Raw genomic sequence first — 13749 nt, forward strand, 5'->3', positions numbered from 1 at the left:
GGAAAGCCGAGGACTAGATGGTTTCACAGCTGAATTTCATTAAACTTTTAGTGGGAAAAATGAAACAAAAACTAATACCAGTTCTTTCCCAATTATTACATAGAGTTAGGGAGAGAGCCCTTCCCAACACATGGTATGTGACCAGCATTGCTAGTATTCAGACCTGACAAGGACACAAAAACAAGGGAGAACGAACTATATAGTCCAGCATGTTCCTGATAAACATAGATGCAAAAATCGTAAAAGAAACACCAGCAAATCACACTCAATGGCACATCAAAAAAAAATCACACATCAGAATTCTGTTGACTTCATTTCAGGGGGACAAGGATGGTTTAACATAAGCGAATTAACAAATTAACATCATCGGATTATCAAATACATGAAGAAAAAGCATTTGATAGCTTTCATATCCATTTATTATAAAAGCCTGAACAAACTATGCAGAGAAGATCCTAACTCAACAATATATAATATATAAAGGTTATATATAGCAGTCTTACAGGCCAATGTCATTGAATGAGGAGAAAACATTTCCTCTAGGTCAAGGAACAAGATGGAAAGTGAATTCTCACCCAGCTCTTATTCAATATGATACCAGAAGTGTTAGCGAGGGTACTTAGGCAGAAAAAAACAAAACTCATTCAAATCGGAAAAGGTGTAAATTACCCAATTATGAGGGATACTTTTTTTTTTTTGGAGGGGGGTCCGGTCCTGGGGCCTGAACTCTGGGCCTGGGCCCTGTCCCTCAGCTCAAGGCTAGCACTCTACCACTGAGCCACCTTCCCAGCCCCTATGAGGGATACTTCTATACATAGAAAAACCACAAAAAAAAAAAAAAAGGCTATTTGAACTGATAAGTGAATTCAGCAAAGTATCAGGATACAAAAATCAGTAATTCTTCTATACACCAATAACATTTTCTGATAATCATGAAAGCCATTCCATTCGCAGTAACTACAAAACCATTAACCAAAAAACACATTTAATATGAACCATTGTGGACATCAGACAGGGAAGACCTCAAAATGAAAATGACTAAACCCCTATGAAAGAAATTGGAGAAAGCATTAAATTAATACCAAAATATCTCCCTTGTTCATGGATCAAAAGAAAATTGTTAAAATGTCCATACGACCCAAACCAATCCACAGAGTCAAAACACCATCGCCGTTCTTCACAAAACTAGGAGAGACAATCCTAAAATTCTGAGCCATTCTCATTTCTTTTTATGTTAAATTTATATTACACTGAAGTCAGAATAGTGAATGATAACTGTCTTAAAATAGCCTCAGTTGACCAAATAAAACCTAGAGATCTAGAGATGACATTATTTTTTCAGGCTTAGACAAAGAATGCATGGTTTCTCTCATGTATGCAAGTTACATGTAAATTATAAGCATATTTGAAAACATGCAGCACCATATATATTGACTGGAATATGGTGTACACATACATAGGACAGGATTCTAATGGTATAAGTCCTTTGAACAATGAACTTCAGTTTAACAAAATGAACACCAGAAAGCTGAAACTTGTGGTATGGTGTGGGGGGGGGGCGGGGGGAGTGAGGTCAGGGTGGGGACAGACAAAGGGAGAGGGGAGGATGGGAGAATGCAGTCATAATATTGAGTGCATAGGTGTGGAAATAGAAGCAGGTCACAGGAGGGGGGCGAGTTGGGTTGGGGGGTTATGAGGGAGAATGAAGGGGTGACACTGAGCAAGACATGTTGTCCTCACAAACTGACATGTTCAATTGAAATCCTTTATACAATGAAATATCATTAAAAAAAATTAACCCCCCAAACTCAGAGATGTTTTTCAGACTTGCCCCTGAGATACTACTGCATTTATGACAAACCTAGGAACAGAACAATGTTGGGAGTGGGGAGTTCGAAACCGAGCTGAGCTTTGCTTTCTTCAACTTGTCCCTGGACTGTGTGGATGCAGAATATTCTAGATCCACACCAGACTCGGTGTTGGAGTTCCCCCTGCCCCGGGACCAGCCTCCTCCCTGACACCCCAGGCTTCATGTCTCTGATCCAGGTTCCCAAAATGTCTTCTGCCTGGCTTCTTTCATTCAACTTTTGCACCTAGGATGTTTCTCCACGTTGTCATAAGGACTCACGGTTCACCTTTGGTTAGAGCCGGCTTCACTGTTAGTGCAGTCTGTTAATCCAGGCTATTATGAATGAAGCCACTGTGAATACATGAGTGTTGTATTTTTGGGGGGACAGGGAGTATGGACAGACATTGCTTCTGGTGGAAGGGTGGAAAAAATGTCTACCTTCAGGACACTGTTTCCAGAGGGGCTTCTGTTCCATATTTTTTGTGCTGTAATACTGGGGCTTGAACTCAGGGCTTGAGCACTGTCCCTTAGCTTGTTCAGTCTAGGCTGGTGCTCTATCACTTGAGCCACGGCTTCACTTATGGCTTTTTTTTTGCTGGTTAATTGGAGATAAGAGTCTCATGGACTTTTCTGCCAGGGCTGGCTTCAAATCTTGATCCTCAGATCTCAGCATCCTGCGTCGCTGGGATTACAGCCATGAGCACTGGCGCCTGGCTTCCACTAGTTTTTGAACATGTCACAGAGTAGCTTCTCCATGGGCGTATTCCCAATGGTCTTGCGGAAGAAGAGGAGCTCGATGCGCTCAGAAGTGATAAACCTCAAAGACGGGAGCAGGAGGAGCAATTTCCCAAACCTGAGCAGGAAAGATGATGCTGTCCATCCAACTTATGGCCAGCTCTGGGCACAGAGTCCTCCCAGGACAAGTCAGAGGAGGAAGGAGGGGAGGGAGGAGGAGCCTAAGGCCTGCAAGGGGAAATTCGGGGAGGACCTAGACCAGTACTGTGGGGTTGCAATCCAATCCCAGCTACTCGGGAGGTTGAGATCTGAGGGTCGAGGTTCAAAGCCAGCCAGGGCAGGAACGTCTATGAGACTCTTACCTCCAGTTGATTGGCAAAAAAATGAAATGGAGCTGTGACTCAAGTGGTAGAACCTTGAGTAAAGAAGCTAAGAGAGGCCCTGAGTTCAAGCCCAGGACTGGCACACACACACACACACACACACACACACACACACACACACACACACACACACACACACACACACACACACACACGCCACTTGCTAAAGCAAAAATCTCAGGGCCGGTGGGTAGGAGGAAAAGGGAAGGAGGGGGAGGAAAAGGGAGCCAGGTCCAGCCCTGTGTGATTCCCTCTTCCCAAAGACTCCAGGGTGCCCCCTGGCCTCCCCCCTCAGACTTGGCATTTGGCAGGAGTTCAAAACCCCCAACAAGCTGATCCCAAGGTGCCTTTCTGGCATAATATGCTGCCTTGGTCTGAATTTAGGAAACCAGCCTCTGCTGGCCTCTCTTCCTGAGAGGTTTTTTGTTTTGTTTTGTTGTCAGTCCTGGGGCTTGAACTCAGGACCTGAGCATCATCCCTAATGCTTCTTTTTGCTTAAGACTAGCACTCTACCTACATGAGCCACAGTGCCACCTCCAGCCTTTTCTGTGTATGTGGTGCTGAGGAATCGAACCTAGGGCTTCATGCATGCAAGGCAAGCACTCTACCACTGAGCCACCTTCCCAGCCCATGGCCATGGTTTTCTCTTCTGGTGTGCCCTGCCCTTCTTCCCAGTTCTTTTTTTTTTTTGTCAGTAGTGGGGCTTAAACTCAGCCTGGGCGCTGTCCCTCAACTCTTCAGCTTAAGGTGAATGCTTGAGCCACAGCGCTACTTCCAGTTTTCTGAGTGGGTTATTGGAGATAAGAGTTTCACCGGCTTTCCTGCCCAGGCTGGCTTTGAACCTCAATCCTCAGAGCTCAGCCTCCTGAGTAGCTAGGATTACAGGCGTGAGCCACCAGTGCCCGGCCTTCCCAGTTCTTATTGAGTCTCTGCCTCCTTCAGATCCAGGTGGTCCCCCGACCCTTCCACCCTGTGCTGGGGGCACCCGGGGAAGGCAGCAGCTCTGTCCTTCTGGCCCTTCCTTGGGCTTGGCACTGGGCCTGGCTCAGAGAAGCCAGACAGATGCTGAGTGAATGGAGCTCCTCATCTTGTCTTGTCTGGGAGCCCAGGGGTGGGAGGTGGGCGGGGGTAGAGGGGCCTCTGTCACCTCACGGGCTGGCTGGGGTGACACGCCTTGCTGTGCTGGCTCAGCATCACCTGGGACTGGTCCTGCAAGGCCTCCACATGCTCTGGATCCTTCAGGCCTCGGGTCTCTGCAGAGAGATGGCCCTGAGCTCTCTGCCTCCTTATGGGGGTGCCCAGGATGGACCCCAGGAAGAGAGTGTTCTGCTCTGACATCTGCACCCATCCGGGGCATTGGAGGGAGGGGCAGAGACAAGTCCTGGTAATTCCCCCACTACTCCCCCAACTCTTTCTGGGGTTCCTTGGGAGACTCAGTACCTAGTTTCTGGAAGGTTCCATGGGAGACTATACCTGGCTTGAAGAGGACCAGGGCCTTCATGCAGGCAAACTCTGTGGGGTCCACAGCCAGGGCCCGGAAGCGGGCAATGGTCTCTTGCAGGAAGCGCATCTCGGCACTGGCCAATGCCACCCGGCTCTGAGAACCACCAGCCCCAGGGGCCTCAGGAGGGGCCAGCAGTGGGCAGCTGTCCAGGGGCAGAGACCACTGAATGGCCCCCAGAAGGAAGAGCTCGCTCCACGCCTCTTCCAGCAGGATCACCTGTCCTCCAGGAGGGACAAGTGTCAGGGTGGGCCCATGCCATGATGAGCACATAGCAAACTCAAAACTCCAAGAGGCCAAGGCCGGCTCCCAGAGCCTCCTGAGCTCTGCCCACCCAGGTCCTGGCGTCCGGCACCATCTGTCCCTGTGGGGTCCATCCTGGGCACCCAGGAAGGCGCAGAAGCCCAAGAGAGTGGACAGTCTGGACAGTGCCTGAGCTCAGAGGCTGCCTGAGCCCCTCAGAGCGGCCTGGAGCAACCCGATCATCCGAGATCCGCTCCCCACTGCCTTGCAGCCAGACCCCCGCCCGTCCTGGCACTCAGCCCCGAGGCTCTGCGCTGATGGGGGACTGGCTGCGGGCCTGGGGTCCACCAAGGAGAACCCCGGAAACCGCAGAACCCACCCCTGGCAGCTGCCCTGGGCCTACCTGGTCCCGGAAGGGCAGGTGGGAGAACACGGGCAGGCTCTTGGCCCACTTGACGGCCATGAAGAGCAGGCGAGCCGACGCCTCGTGGATGCCGTCCAGGCCGCAGGGGGACGAGCGGACCTCGGGGTCATTGCTGGTGACGTCGATGTTCTCCTCAGCTGCGAGAGGAGGAGGGGACGGTGACCCCGCCCCTGGGGAGCCCCACCCCTCCAGGCCCTCTGGAGGGTCCTACCCCCCCTCCCCGCACCCCCGCCCCGCACTTGCCATCCTCGGGCTCCAGCTTGGCGCAGGTCTCCGCGGCGACCAGGCCGGCCAGGAAGCGCTGGCCCAGGGCGCCCCGCGGCCCGGGCCCTGCGAGGGGTGGGGAGGCCGCCAGGGGCGCGGGCCGGGCGTCCGGGCCGTCCAGGGCCTGGGCCAGGCTGCGCGGCTGGCGCTCGTTCTGCACGGCTGGGAGGACAGGGTGGGGACAGGGACAGGGTGAGGATGGGTGAGGGCGGGTGAGGACCAGGAAAGGAGGGCGAGGGCGGCCGGGAGGGCGCGGACGGGGTGAGGGCGGCGCCCCGCTCTCCCCGCCTCCCCCCCTCCGCCCTCTCGCCCCTCCGCTGCTCACCGTCCTGGTTCATGCCCGCCTGCAGGCACTTCTTCAGCCGGCAGGCCTGGCACTGGTTGCGGTGGGCCTTGTCCACGGGGCACATGCCCGCCCCCACCTGACACCTGCGGGACGGGCAAGGGGGATGGGTCCGGGCTCAGGGCCCGCCCCCACCTGACACCTGCGGGAACCCCGACGGGGCGGGGGAGGGGTCCACCTGTACACGAGCCTCCGCCGCACGCTCCTCTTGAAGAAGCCGCTGCAGCCATTGCAGGCATAGATGCCATAGTGCTTCCCGCTGCTGCTGTCCCCGCACACGCGGCACTGGAGCAGGGGGCCGGCGCCTGGGGGCGAGGGGGCGGGGCGGTGGTGTGTGGGCGTGGCCATAGAGTGGGCGGGGCACGGTGGGGGCGTGGTGTGGTGGGCGTGGCCCTGATGCGGCGGCGGGGGCGTGGTAGATGGGCGGGATTGGCGTAATCGTGGGCGGGGCACGGTGGGGGCGTGGTGTGGTGGGCGTGGCCCTGATTCGGCGGCGGGGGCGTGGTAGATGGGCGGGATTGGCGTAATCGTGGGCGGGGCACGGTGGGGGCGTGGTGTGGTGGGCGTGGCCCTGATGCGGCGGCGGGGGCGTGGTAGGATGAGTGGGCGTGGTGTACGCGTGGGCGGGGCATCGTGGGCGGGGCTAGGTGACGTCCTCGTCGCGCGGGCGGGGTAAGGCGCGGGGCGTGTCGGGCCCGGCGGCGCAGCGCCCCTCATCCTCCCTCGCTCATCCTGTCACCCCGCGGACTCCGGACTCCTGCCTCCACTTCCCCACTTTCGTCCCCTCCCTGTGGGGATCTCAGGCTTGCTCCGCTGCCAGCCCAGACCCCGTCCTCCCTTTACTTTCCCCACCCCCCCCCCGCCCGCCCGCAGCCGTCCAGCCCGCTGAGCCCTCCACCCGAGCGGGGTCTGGGCTTGGCCAGCGCAGCCCCTGGGCCAAGGCTAAGTGGCTCCGTTCCTCTCTGTGCCAGCTCCGGTGTGCGTACTGCCCCCCCGCCCCGGGCCAAACGCCTCCGCGAGGGCGGGCACAGCTGCTGGGTTCCCCCGGACCCCACCCAGGCCGGCCCCACCTGCCCCATCTCCCCCCCCACCCCAGGCCCGCCCCACCTGCCCCATCTCCTCCATGCCAGACCTCACCCCAGGGCATGCCCTACCTGCTCCATCTCCCCCCCAAACCCCACCCCAGGCCCGCCCCACCTGCCCCATCTCCCCCCCAGACCCCACCCAGGCCGGCCCCACCTGCCCCATCTCCCCCCCCCCAAACCCCACCCCAGGCCGGCCCCATCTGCACCATCTCCCCCCCAAACCCCACCCCAGGCCGACCCCACCTGCACCATCTTCCCCCCCAAACCCCACCCTAGGCCGGCCCCACCTGTACCATCTCCCCCACAAACCCCACCCCAGGCCGGCCCCACCTGCACCATCTCCCCCATCCCAGACCCCACCCCAGGCCGGCCCCATCTGCACCATCGGTCCCCCCCAAACCCCACCCCAGGCCGACCCCACCTGCACCATCTCCCCCCCAAACCCCACCCTAGGCCGGCCCCACCTGCACCATCTCCCCCCCCAAGCCCCAGGCGGGCCCCACCTGCCCCATCTCCCCCCCAAACCCCACCCCAGGCCGACCCCACCTGCACCATCTCCCCCCCAAACCCCACCCCAGGCCGGCCCCACCTGCACCATCTCCCCCCCAGACCCCACCCCAGGCCGGCCCCACCTGCACCATCTCCCCCATCCCAGACCCCACCCCAGGCCGGCCCCACCTGCTCCATCTCTCCCCCCCCAGGCCCCACCCCAGGCCGGCCCCACCTGCCCCATCTCCCCCCCAAACCCCACCCCAGGCCGACCCCACCTGCACCATCTCCCCCCCAAACCCCACCCCAGGCCGGCCCCACCTGCACCATCTCCCCCCCAGACCCCACCCCAGGCCGGCCCCACCTGCACCATCTCCCCCATCCCAGACCCCACCCCAGGCCGGCCCCACCTGCTCCATCTCTCCCCCCCCAGGCCCCACCCCAGGCCGGCCCCACCTGCCCCATCTCCCCCCCAAACCCCACCCCAGGCCGGCCCCACCTGCCCCATCTCCCCCCCAGACCCCACCCCAGGCCGGCCCCACCTGCACCATCTCTCCCCCCAGACCCCACCCCAGGCCGGCCCCACCTGCACCATCTCCCCCCCAGACCCCACCCCAGGCCGGCCCCACCTGCACCATCTCCCCCCCAGACCCCACCCCAGGCAGGCCCCACCTGCACCATCTCCCCCCCAGACCCCACCCCAGGCCGGCCCCACCTGCACCATCTCCCCCCCCCAGACCCCACCCCAGGGCCGGCACCACCTGCTCCATCTCTCCCCCCCCAGGCCCCACCCCAGGCCGGCCCCACCTGCCCCATCTCCCCCAAACCAGACCCCACCCCAGGGTTGGCCCCACTTGCCAGTTCCCCCAGACTCTACCCTTGTGGGGGGGGGCGCACACCTGCGGGGTCTTCCCCTAGGCTCCAATTCCCCGGAGACTCTTTCCTGGAGCCAGGCACGGCGGCGGCCGAGGTGGAGCTCATGGCGCTGTCGGCCTGGGGATGCACGTGGGAGGCTGCTGATCGCTGCCTCAGTCTACCTGTCTCTCTCTTCTGCACCTCCCTGCCTCTCTTCTCTGAATCCGGAGCTTCTAGACCTCCCTGCTGCCCCAGCTTCCGCTCACTACTCAGTTATAATCCCATTAATCTTTACTGTCTCCATGGGATCAGCAGGCCACACCTTCGCCCTGCCTGAGCCCTGCTGCACCCCCTCTCCCTGCAAGCTCCGGGGTCTCCCAAGTCCCAGCGCCCTCAGCTGCAGGTCATGCAATGCCCCCTGGGAGGGCCCCAGTGTGGTTCCACTTCCCCTGGGGCTCCAGATTGCCTGGGGAGTGGCATGTGTCTGCAGGAGAGCTCTAGTGTGTATGTACAAGTATACATGAGTGTGCGTGCACGTGCACACCCGTCCTTGCATACATAGAGTCCACCTCGGGTCCTGAGCTGCTCTCCACCAGTCTCTTCATATAGGACCCCACGAGGAAGCTGGCAGGTGTCTGTGGGGGTGGTGTCCGTGTGGGCTCCCGGCTGACCTCCTGCCACCAGAGCCTTCGTGTCCGCCCAAGGGACAGTGACTTTGAGTCTTCTCCATGGACCAGGCCCACGAGCTGTGTGAACCCCTCTGAGCAAGTGCTCAGAGCAAAGTAGCTGCGAACTGGGTGATTATAAATTCATGCTGGTTCCTCCTGGGGTTTAGCCAGGGCATGAGGAAAAGAGGGTTGCTGGGCTGTCATTCCTTCTTCTTGGGGTTCTTGGTTTTACTGAGGTCAGAACCACATTTGAAAAAGACCCTTTCCTTTCTCTGCTTCTCTGTCTCCCTCTCCACACCCTATTCTAGGCCCAACATGACCCCTGCTGGTCTGGGGGTCAGGGAAACCCCATCCTCAGCAAGCCTGGCCTTCCAGCCTAGAAGGTACATGATGTTTCTGGAAGGATCAGGGCGTTGAGGGACAGAAGGGGGTGGCACGGTGTGTGTGGAGCTCGCTCTTGCTGTGGCCGAGAAGCACGCCTGGGGTTTGAAGTCAGCTCTGGGCTTGGTGAGCTAATCCACTTTCTGGAGCCTGGAAGATGGAGGCCTGGCAGTGGAGGTCTCTGTCCTTCCCTTCCCAGGGGCCTACAGGAGCCACTGAAGCCAAGGGCACCTTGGAAAAGGGGGTGGAGCTCTGTCCTTGCTGAAGGACCACACGGTCTGCGCCCAGCATGTTCCCAGCTCGAGTCCAAAGGGCCCAGCCGGCCCATCGCCCTATCCCTGAGCCCGAGGATGCAGGGGGCACCTGGGGACAAGGTACACAGAGCTGCAGCGGGAAACGAGGCCTTGTTCTAAGATCCTGCTCTTCCTGGACCCATTTGTCTTCCTGGCTGGCCCCAGGCAGCTGATTGCCTAGGCTGAAGCTACCCAGTAATGTGGGGATGGAGGCTGACAGCTGGCCTTTGGCCTCCAAATGCTGGCTCCATTTCCTCTGGCTTTAGCAGTTGGAAGGCTGCGCTGGGTGGGGAGGGCGTGGGGAGAAGGAACTGGGAGGGGTGAGGGCGGAGGGGCCTGGGGATCACCACATGAAAGATGTTCCTCCTTCAGGGGACACATTAGAGGAAAGGGGAGGGGTGAAGCGAAGGGTGTGGGTGTGAGGGTGGGGTAGGGGGGTGGAAGTTTCTAGGAGTGTGTAAAGCTTGAGCTTGGCTGAGTGGGGGGATTTATTCCATTGGAAGTCTACATTTCCTCCTGTTCTGCAGTTGGACTGCAAAGCCGGTCTTCTCAGTGACTGATCTGTAGCCCACACCTGTAATCCCAGGCCTAGCTCCGCCCCACAGAAGCCTCAGCATTGGGGAGGAGCCAGAATCTAGCCAAGCTCTAAGGTTGAGGGTTGGTGAGGGGGGGGTGGAAGGAGGGGAGGAGGTCCTTCTCAATCTGTGATTGCCAGCTGCTAGGGCAGACACCAAAGGATTTACTCAGCTCAAAGCCTCGAATCTGCTGACAAAGCCACCAGAGGCCACCTTGCTACTAATACAGGGGACAGGTCAGCAACTTCCGCTGACTCCCCAGAGGCTTTGGGGGTGGAGATGGGACAAGAAGGTGATTGCTGATACAGGCCGCAGATGTGGCCTCCTTCTTAGAGCCTTGCAGGGCAAAGCCGCTGTTCCCCCCCCCGCCCCTCCCCGTCCCCTCCCGTCCCCAGGCCCCACCTGTCTAGGCCTAGGGAAGCCCTGCTCTTCTGCTCTGAAATGGCCCATTGCCAGTCAGGTTAGCAGGCTGGCCCTACACTCATTCCTGCAACTTCAGGTTTGGGGTAAAGTGTGTTCTCAGCACTGGTTCACCAGTACTGGTATTTGCCTTCAGGGCCTCTTGCTAGACTAGCACTTGAATGCCCTTCCCCCCCTCCCCTGCCCAAGTCACCCTCTCTAGCTTTAGTTGTTTTTCAAATATGGCCTCATGCTCTTGCCCAGTCTGGCTTCAGAATGCTCTCCTCTGCCTGCCAGTGCCTCCTCTGCAGCTGGGATTACAGGTGTGCACTACCAACACCTGGCTTCTTTGGGGATTTCTGTAAAAATACTGGGCTGTCTCCACTGTGGTGCTAAGTGCAGGGGAGCCTAGCCCCTGGAGAAGTTCATGGGAATGTAATGATACGGCTGCTCATGCAGTGATTTTAGCAAAGCACCTGTCGGCAGGCAGCTGCCTACATTACATTTTTCTTGCAGTGGGCGGCAACAGCCACTCCGACACGGGAAACTAAGTACAAAAGTAAGTACAAAGCAGCGTCTCCAGCTGGCCTCCACGTCCCAGAATATCTGGCTGGAGATCATAGGACGCCTTTCTCCTTGGCCGGATGGACCGCATCAATGGCTGTTTTTTCTAGAGCTGGAAGGAAGGCAGACACCAGCAGGAATGTTCTTAACAAAAAGCCTCTTTTTTCTCTTTGAGATAACATTTAGGAATAATCAGATATTGCTCTCAGCCCTGGACTCATGGACTCTGCTTTCCCCCCTCCCCCGGGGGTGGGGTGGGGTGGGGTTAAAAGGCCTGAGCCATCCCAAAGGGCCAGCAGACACAAAGTACCCAGTCCTGGGCCAACTCTTTGTTTGGCTCACGTGGGAAAGCTGGCGAAGGCTGGCAAGGACCAGGATGGTTTCTGGGTCTCTCCCTCCCTCCTCCTCAGCCCTTCAAGAGAAGGATTCCTTGCCATACACATTTGCCAGCTGAGTGTGCTATAGACACCATGGTAGAATTCTTACCACAAGCCTCGTTCATGCCAGTGGCTCACTCCTGTAATCCTAACTACTCAGGAGGCTGAGGTTTGAGGATCGTACTTCAAAGCCAGCCAGGGCTGACAAATCCAGGCGAACTTTATCTCTAATTAAGCAGCAAAAATTTGGGAGTGGAAGTATGACTCAAGTGGTAGAGTGCCAGTCTTGAGCAAAATAAGCAAGAATGAGAGGCCCTGAGTTCAAGCCCTAGAGGTGCACAAAGAACATCAAAATTCTCAGCACAAGCTGGAGTTTTCCTGTTTGGGAGCAGCTGTCCCAGGGTCCCCTCTGCCCCCCCCCCCCCCTTTGTCCCACACAGCTGTGGCCTGGTCAAATCTCTCCACTTTCCTGGATGGCAGCCATAAGGATATAGTGATGGACAAACCTCACCGGTGAGGGTTGAGGCCTGAAACAGTGGCCACCCAAGTTCACTAGGGGGTAAAAAAAAATAAAAATAAAAATAAAAATAGGGAATCAAGGCTGATTTGACATACTTGCAATTCCGAGCACATCCACCAGAGGGAGGCACCATCCCATCTGAACATCTAGATGCCAGTTCCCACTTCAACCACTTGTGCTGGGATCTGAACTTTCAGAAGACACGTTATCAGCCCACGCTGACGACTCCAACAGAGGATTCAAATGCTCAGAGAGGACTCCTGGCAAAGGCTAACACCGTTTGTTTTTCTTTATCAAAGCACCTAAACGATGCTTATTGCAAGCCGTGCTGGTACCCGCTGTGTTTTGTGGGTGGCCATGGTTCCCGTGTGTGCATGCACATGCGTGTCTGCATGAGTGTGTGTGTGTGCATGCATGTGTGTTGCATGGCCTTAAGGATCAGGTTACCCAGACTGGGGGCATGGGGAAGTGAGCAGGAAAGACATTTACTGAGCTAAGCAGCTGGGGGGAGGAGGGAGGGAAGGGCTGTTCACATGAAGCTAGAATCTGAACCGCGCCTGTCAGTCACCTTTGTGACGTCACACTTCGTGGAAGGAAGAGGAACTGTGGCAGTGGGACAGATAGTCAGCTGATCCACTCCCAAAGCTCACTGGGAGCAGGGGGCAGACTGGGAGCAGTTGAGAGCCCAGGCCTGGGCCTGGGAGCCAGGAAGTTGTATGGTACCTGCAGGTGGCTTAAAGAGTGATGGCGGATGTTGAGCACCTGGGAGCTCTGCGGTGTGCTGGAGGAGGCTGGGCCTGCAGAGCCAGGAACTTTGCAGCTGCAGATCAGATTGTATCAGGCAGTGTGGCCATCTGGCTAGCTCTGCCTCCAGCTTCAGCCAGGGGCTCACAGAGAGCCCTGGGCCATCAGCGCCCTGATCACAGGCCGCTCTCCTCCAGTAGGGACCAGTGCAAGGCTAGGCCCTATGGCGGCGGCGCGGCTGTGTGAATCTCTGGCTGCTTCATGTTTCTAGAGACCCCAGTGCTGTTCACACTTGAGTGGCACCGGTAACTTCTAGAGAAAACAGTGATCATGACATCCTCCAAGGAACGAAATCTTTCCATGTTCTATTATCCTGCTGTAAAATCGAAGTTGAAATCAAAGGAGATTAATTCACACGAGTCTAGTCAGCTTGCCTTCGTGAAGGTTTTGGATCACAGTGGAGTCAAAAGTAATCATTTTATTTATTTATTTATTTTTGCTATTCCTGGGGCTTGAACTCAGGGCCTGAGCTCAAGGCTAGCACTTTACTACTTGAACCACAGCACTACTTCCAACCTTTTCTGTGTATGGTGGAACTGAGGAATCAAACCCAGGGCTTCATGCATGCGAGGCAAGCACTCTACCACTGAGCCACCTTCCCAGCCCAAAAGTGATCATTTTAAAAATCAAAAGAAATGTCACAAAACAAAAATGCAAAACCGCCCTGCCTGTCCCCCTGCTTGAAGGACCCAGGCCATCCTGAGCAGTCCCTGTGGATCTGCTCCCAAAACCTGCCTCCCCAAAGCACAGGGGCTTGGGAGGAGGGAAAGAGGGAGTGTACTTTACTGGGGATGAAGCGAGAACCAGATCTGAAGTGATGTCCCTCAGGGCAGGTGCTTGTAGACTGCAATGTCTCATTCTTATTTTTGTTTTGGCCTTGTACTGCCAGCCAGGTGCTCTTCCACCTGATCCATCTCCTCTTCAGCCCTTTGTGATATCATCATTTTTTAATGATGGAGGCCCAGTCTGGCCTCCATATCTGAAGTGCTAGCACACA

General features: G+C 57.0%; 1 protein-coding gene across 1 annotated transcript; it reads right to left on the bottom strand.

Annotated features, from left to right (window-relative positions):
* Positions 1-422: 422 nt before the first annotated feature.
* Positions 423-8297, bottom strand: Nr2e3 (nuclear receptor subfamily 2 group E member 3). Its single transcript, XM_070042717.1, has 8 exons — positions 8216-8297; positions 5921-6047; positions 5725-5828; positions 5379-5561; positions 5115-5272; positions 4441-4687; positions 4115-4220; positions 423-2702 (listed from the first exon to the last, which is right to left on the bottom strand). Exons 1-8 carry the CDS (start codon positions 8295-8297, stop codon positions 2570-2572), a joined length of 1140 nt encoding a protein of 379 aa, XP_069898818.1. The 3' UTR covers positions 423-2569.
* Between the last annotated feature and the right edge of the window lie 5452 nt (positions 8298-13749).

This window comes from Dipodomys merriami, unplaced genomic scaffold (genome assembly GCF_024711535.1).
Source record: "Dipodomys merriami isolate MVZ:Mamm:240054 unplaced genomic scaffold, mDipMer1.0.p SCAF_33, whole genome shotgun sequence".
NCBI classification, from domain to species: domain Eukaryota; kingdom Metazoa; phylum Chordata; class Mammalia; order Rodentia; family Heteromyidae; genus Dipodomys; species Dipodomys merriami.

Bases quoted from the DNA above. Each gene is read 5' to 3' on its own strand.
- Nr2e3 (XM_070042717.1), bottom strand. From the start codon at position 8,297: ATGAGCTCCACCTCGGCCGCCGCCGTGCCTGGCTCCAGGAAAGAGTCT. The intron at 5,562-5,724 runs GTGAGCAGCGGA...CTGTCCTCCCAG, and splicing joins GGCGGGCATGAACCAGGACG to CCGTGCAGAACGAGCGCCAG. The intron at 4,221-4,440 runs GTATAGTCTCCC...ATCTCTCTGCAG, and splicing joins CCTGGTCCTCTTCAAGCCAG to AGACCCGAGGCCTGAAGGAT.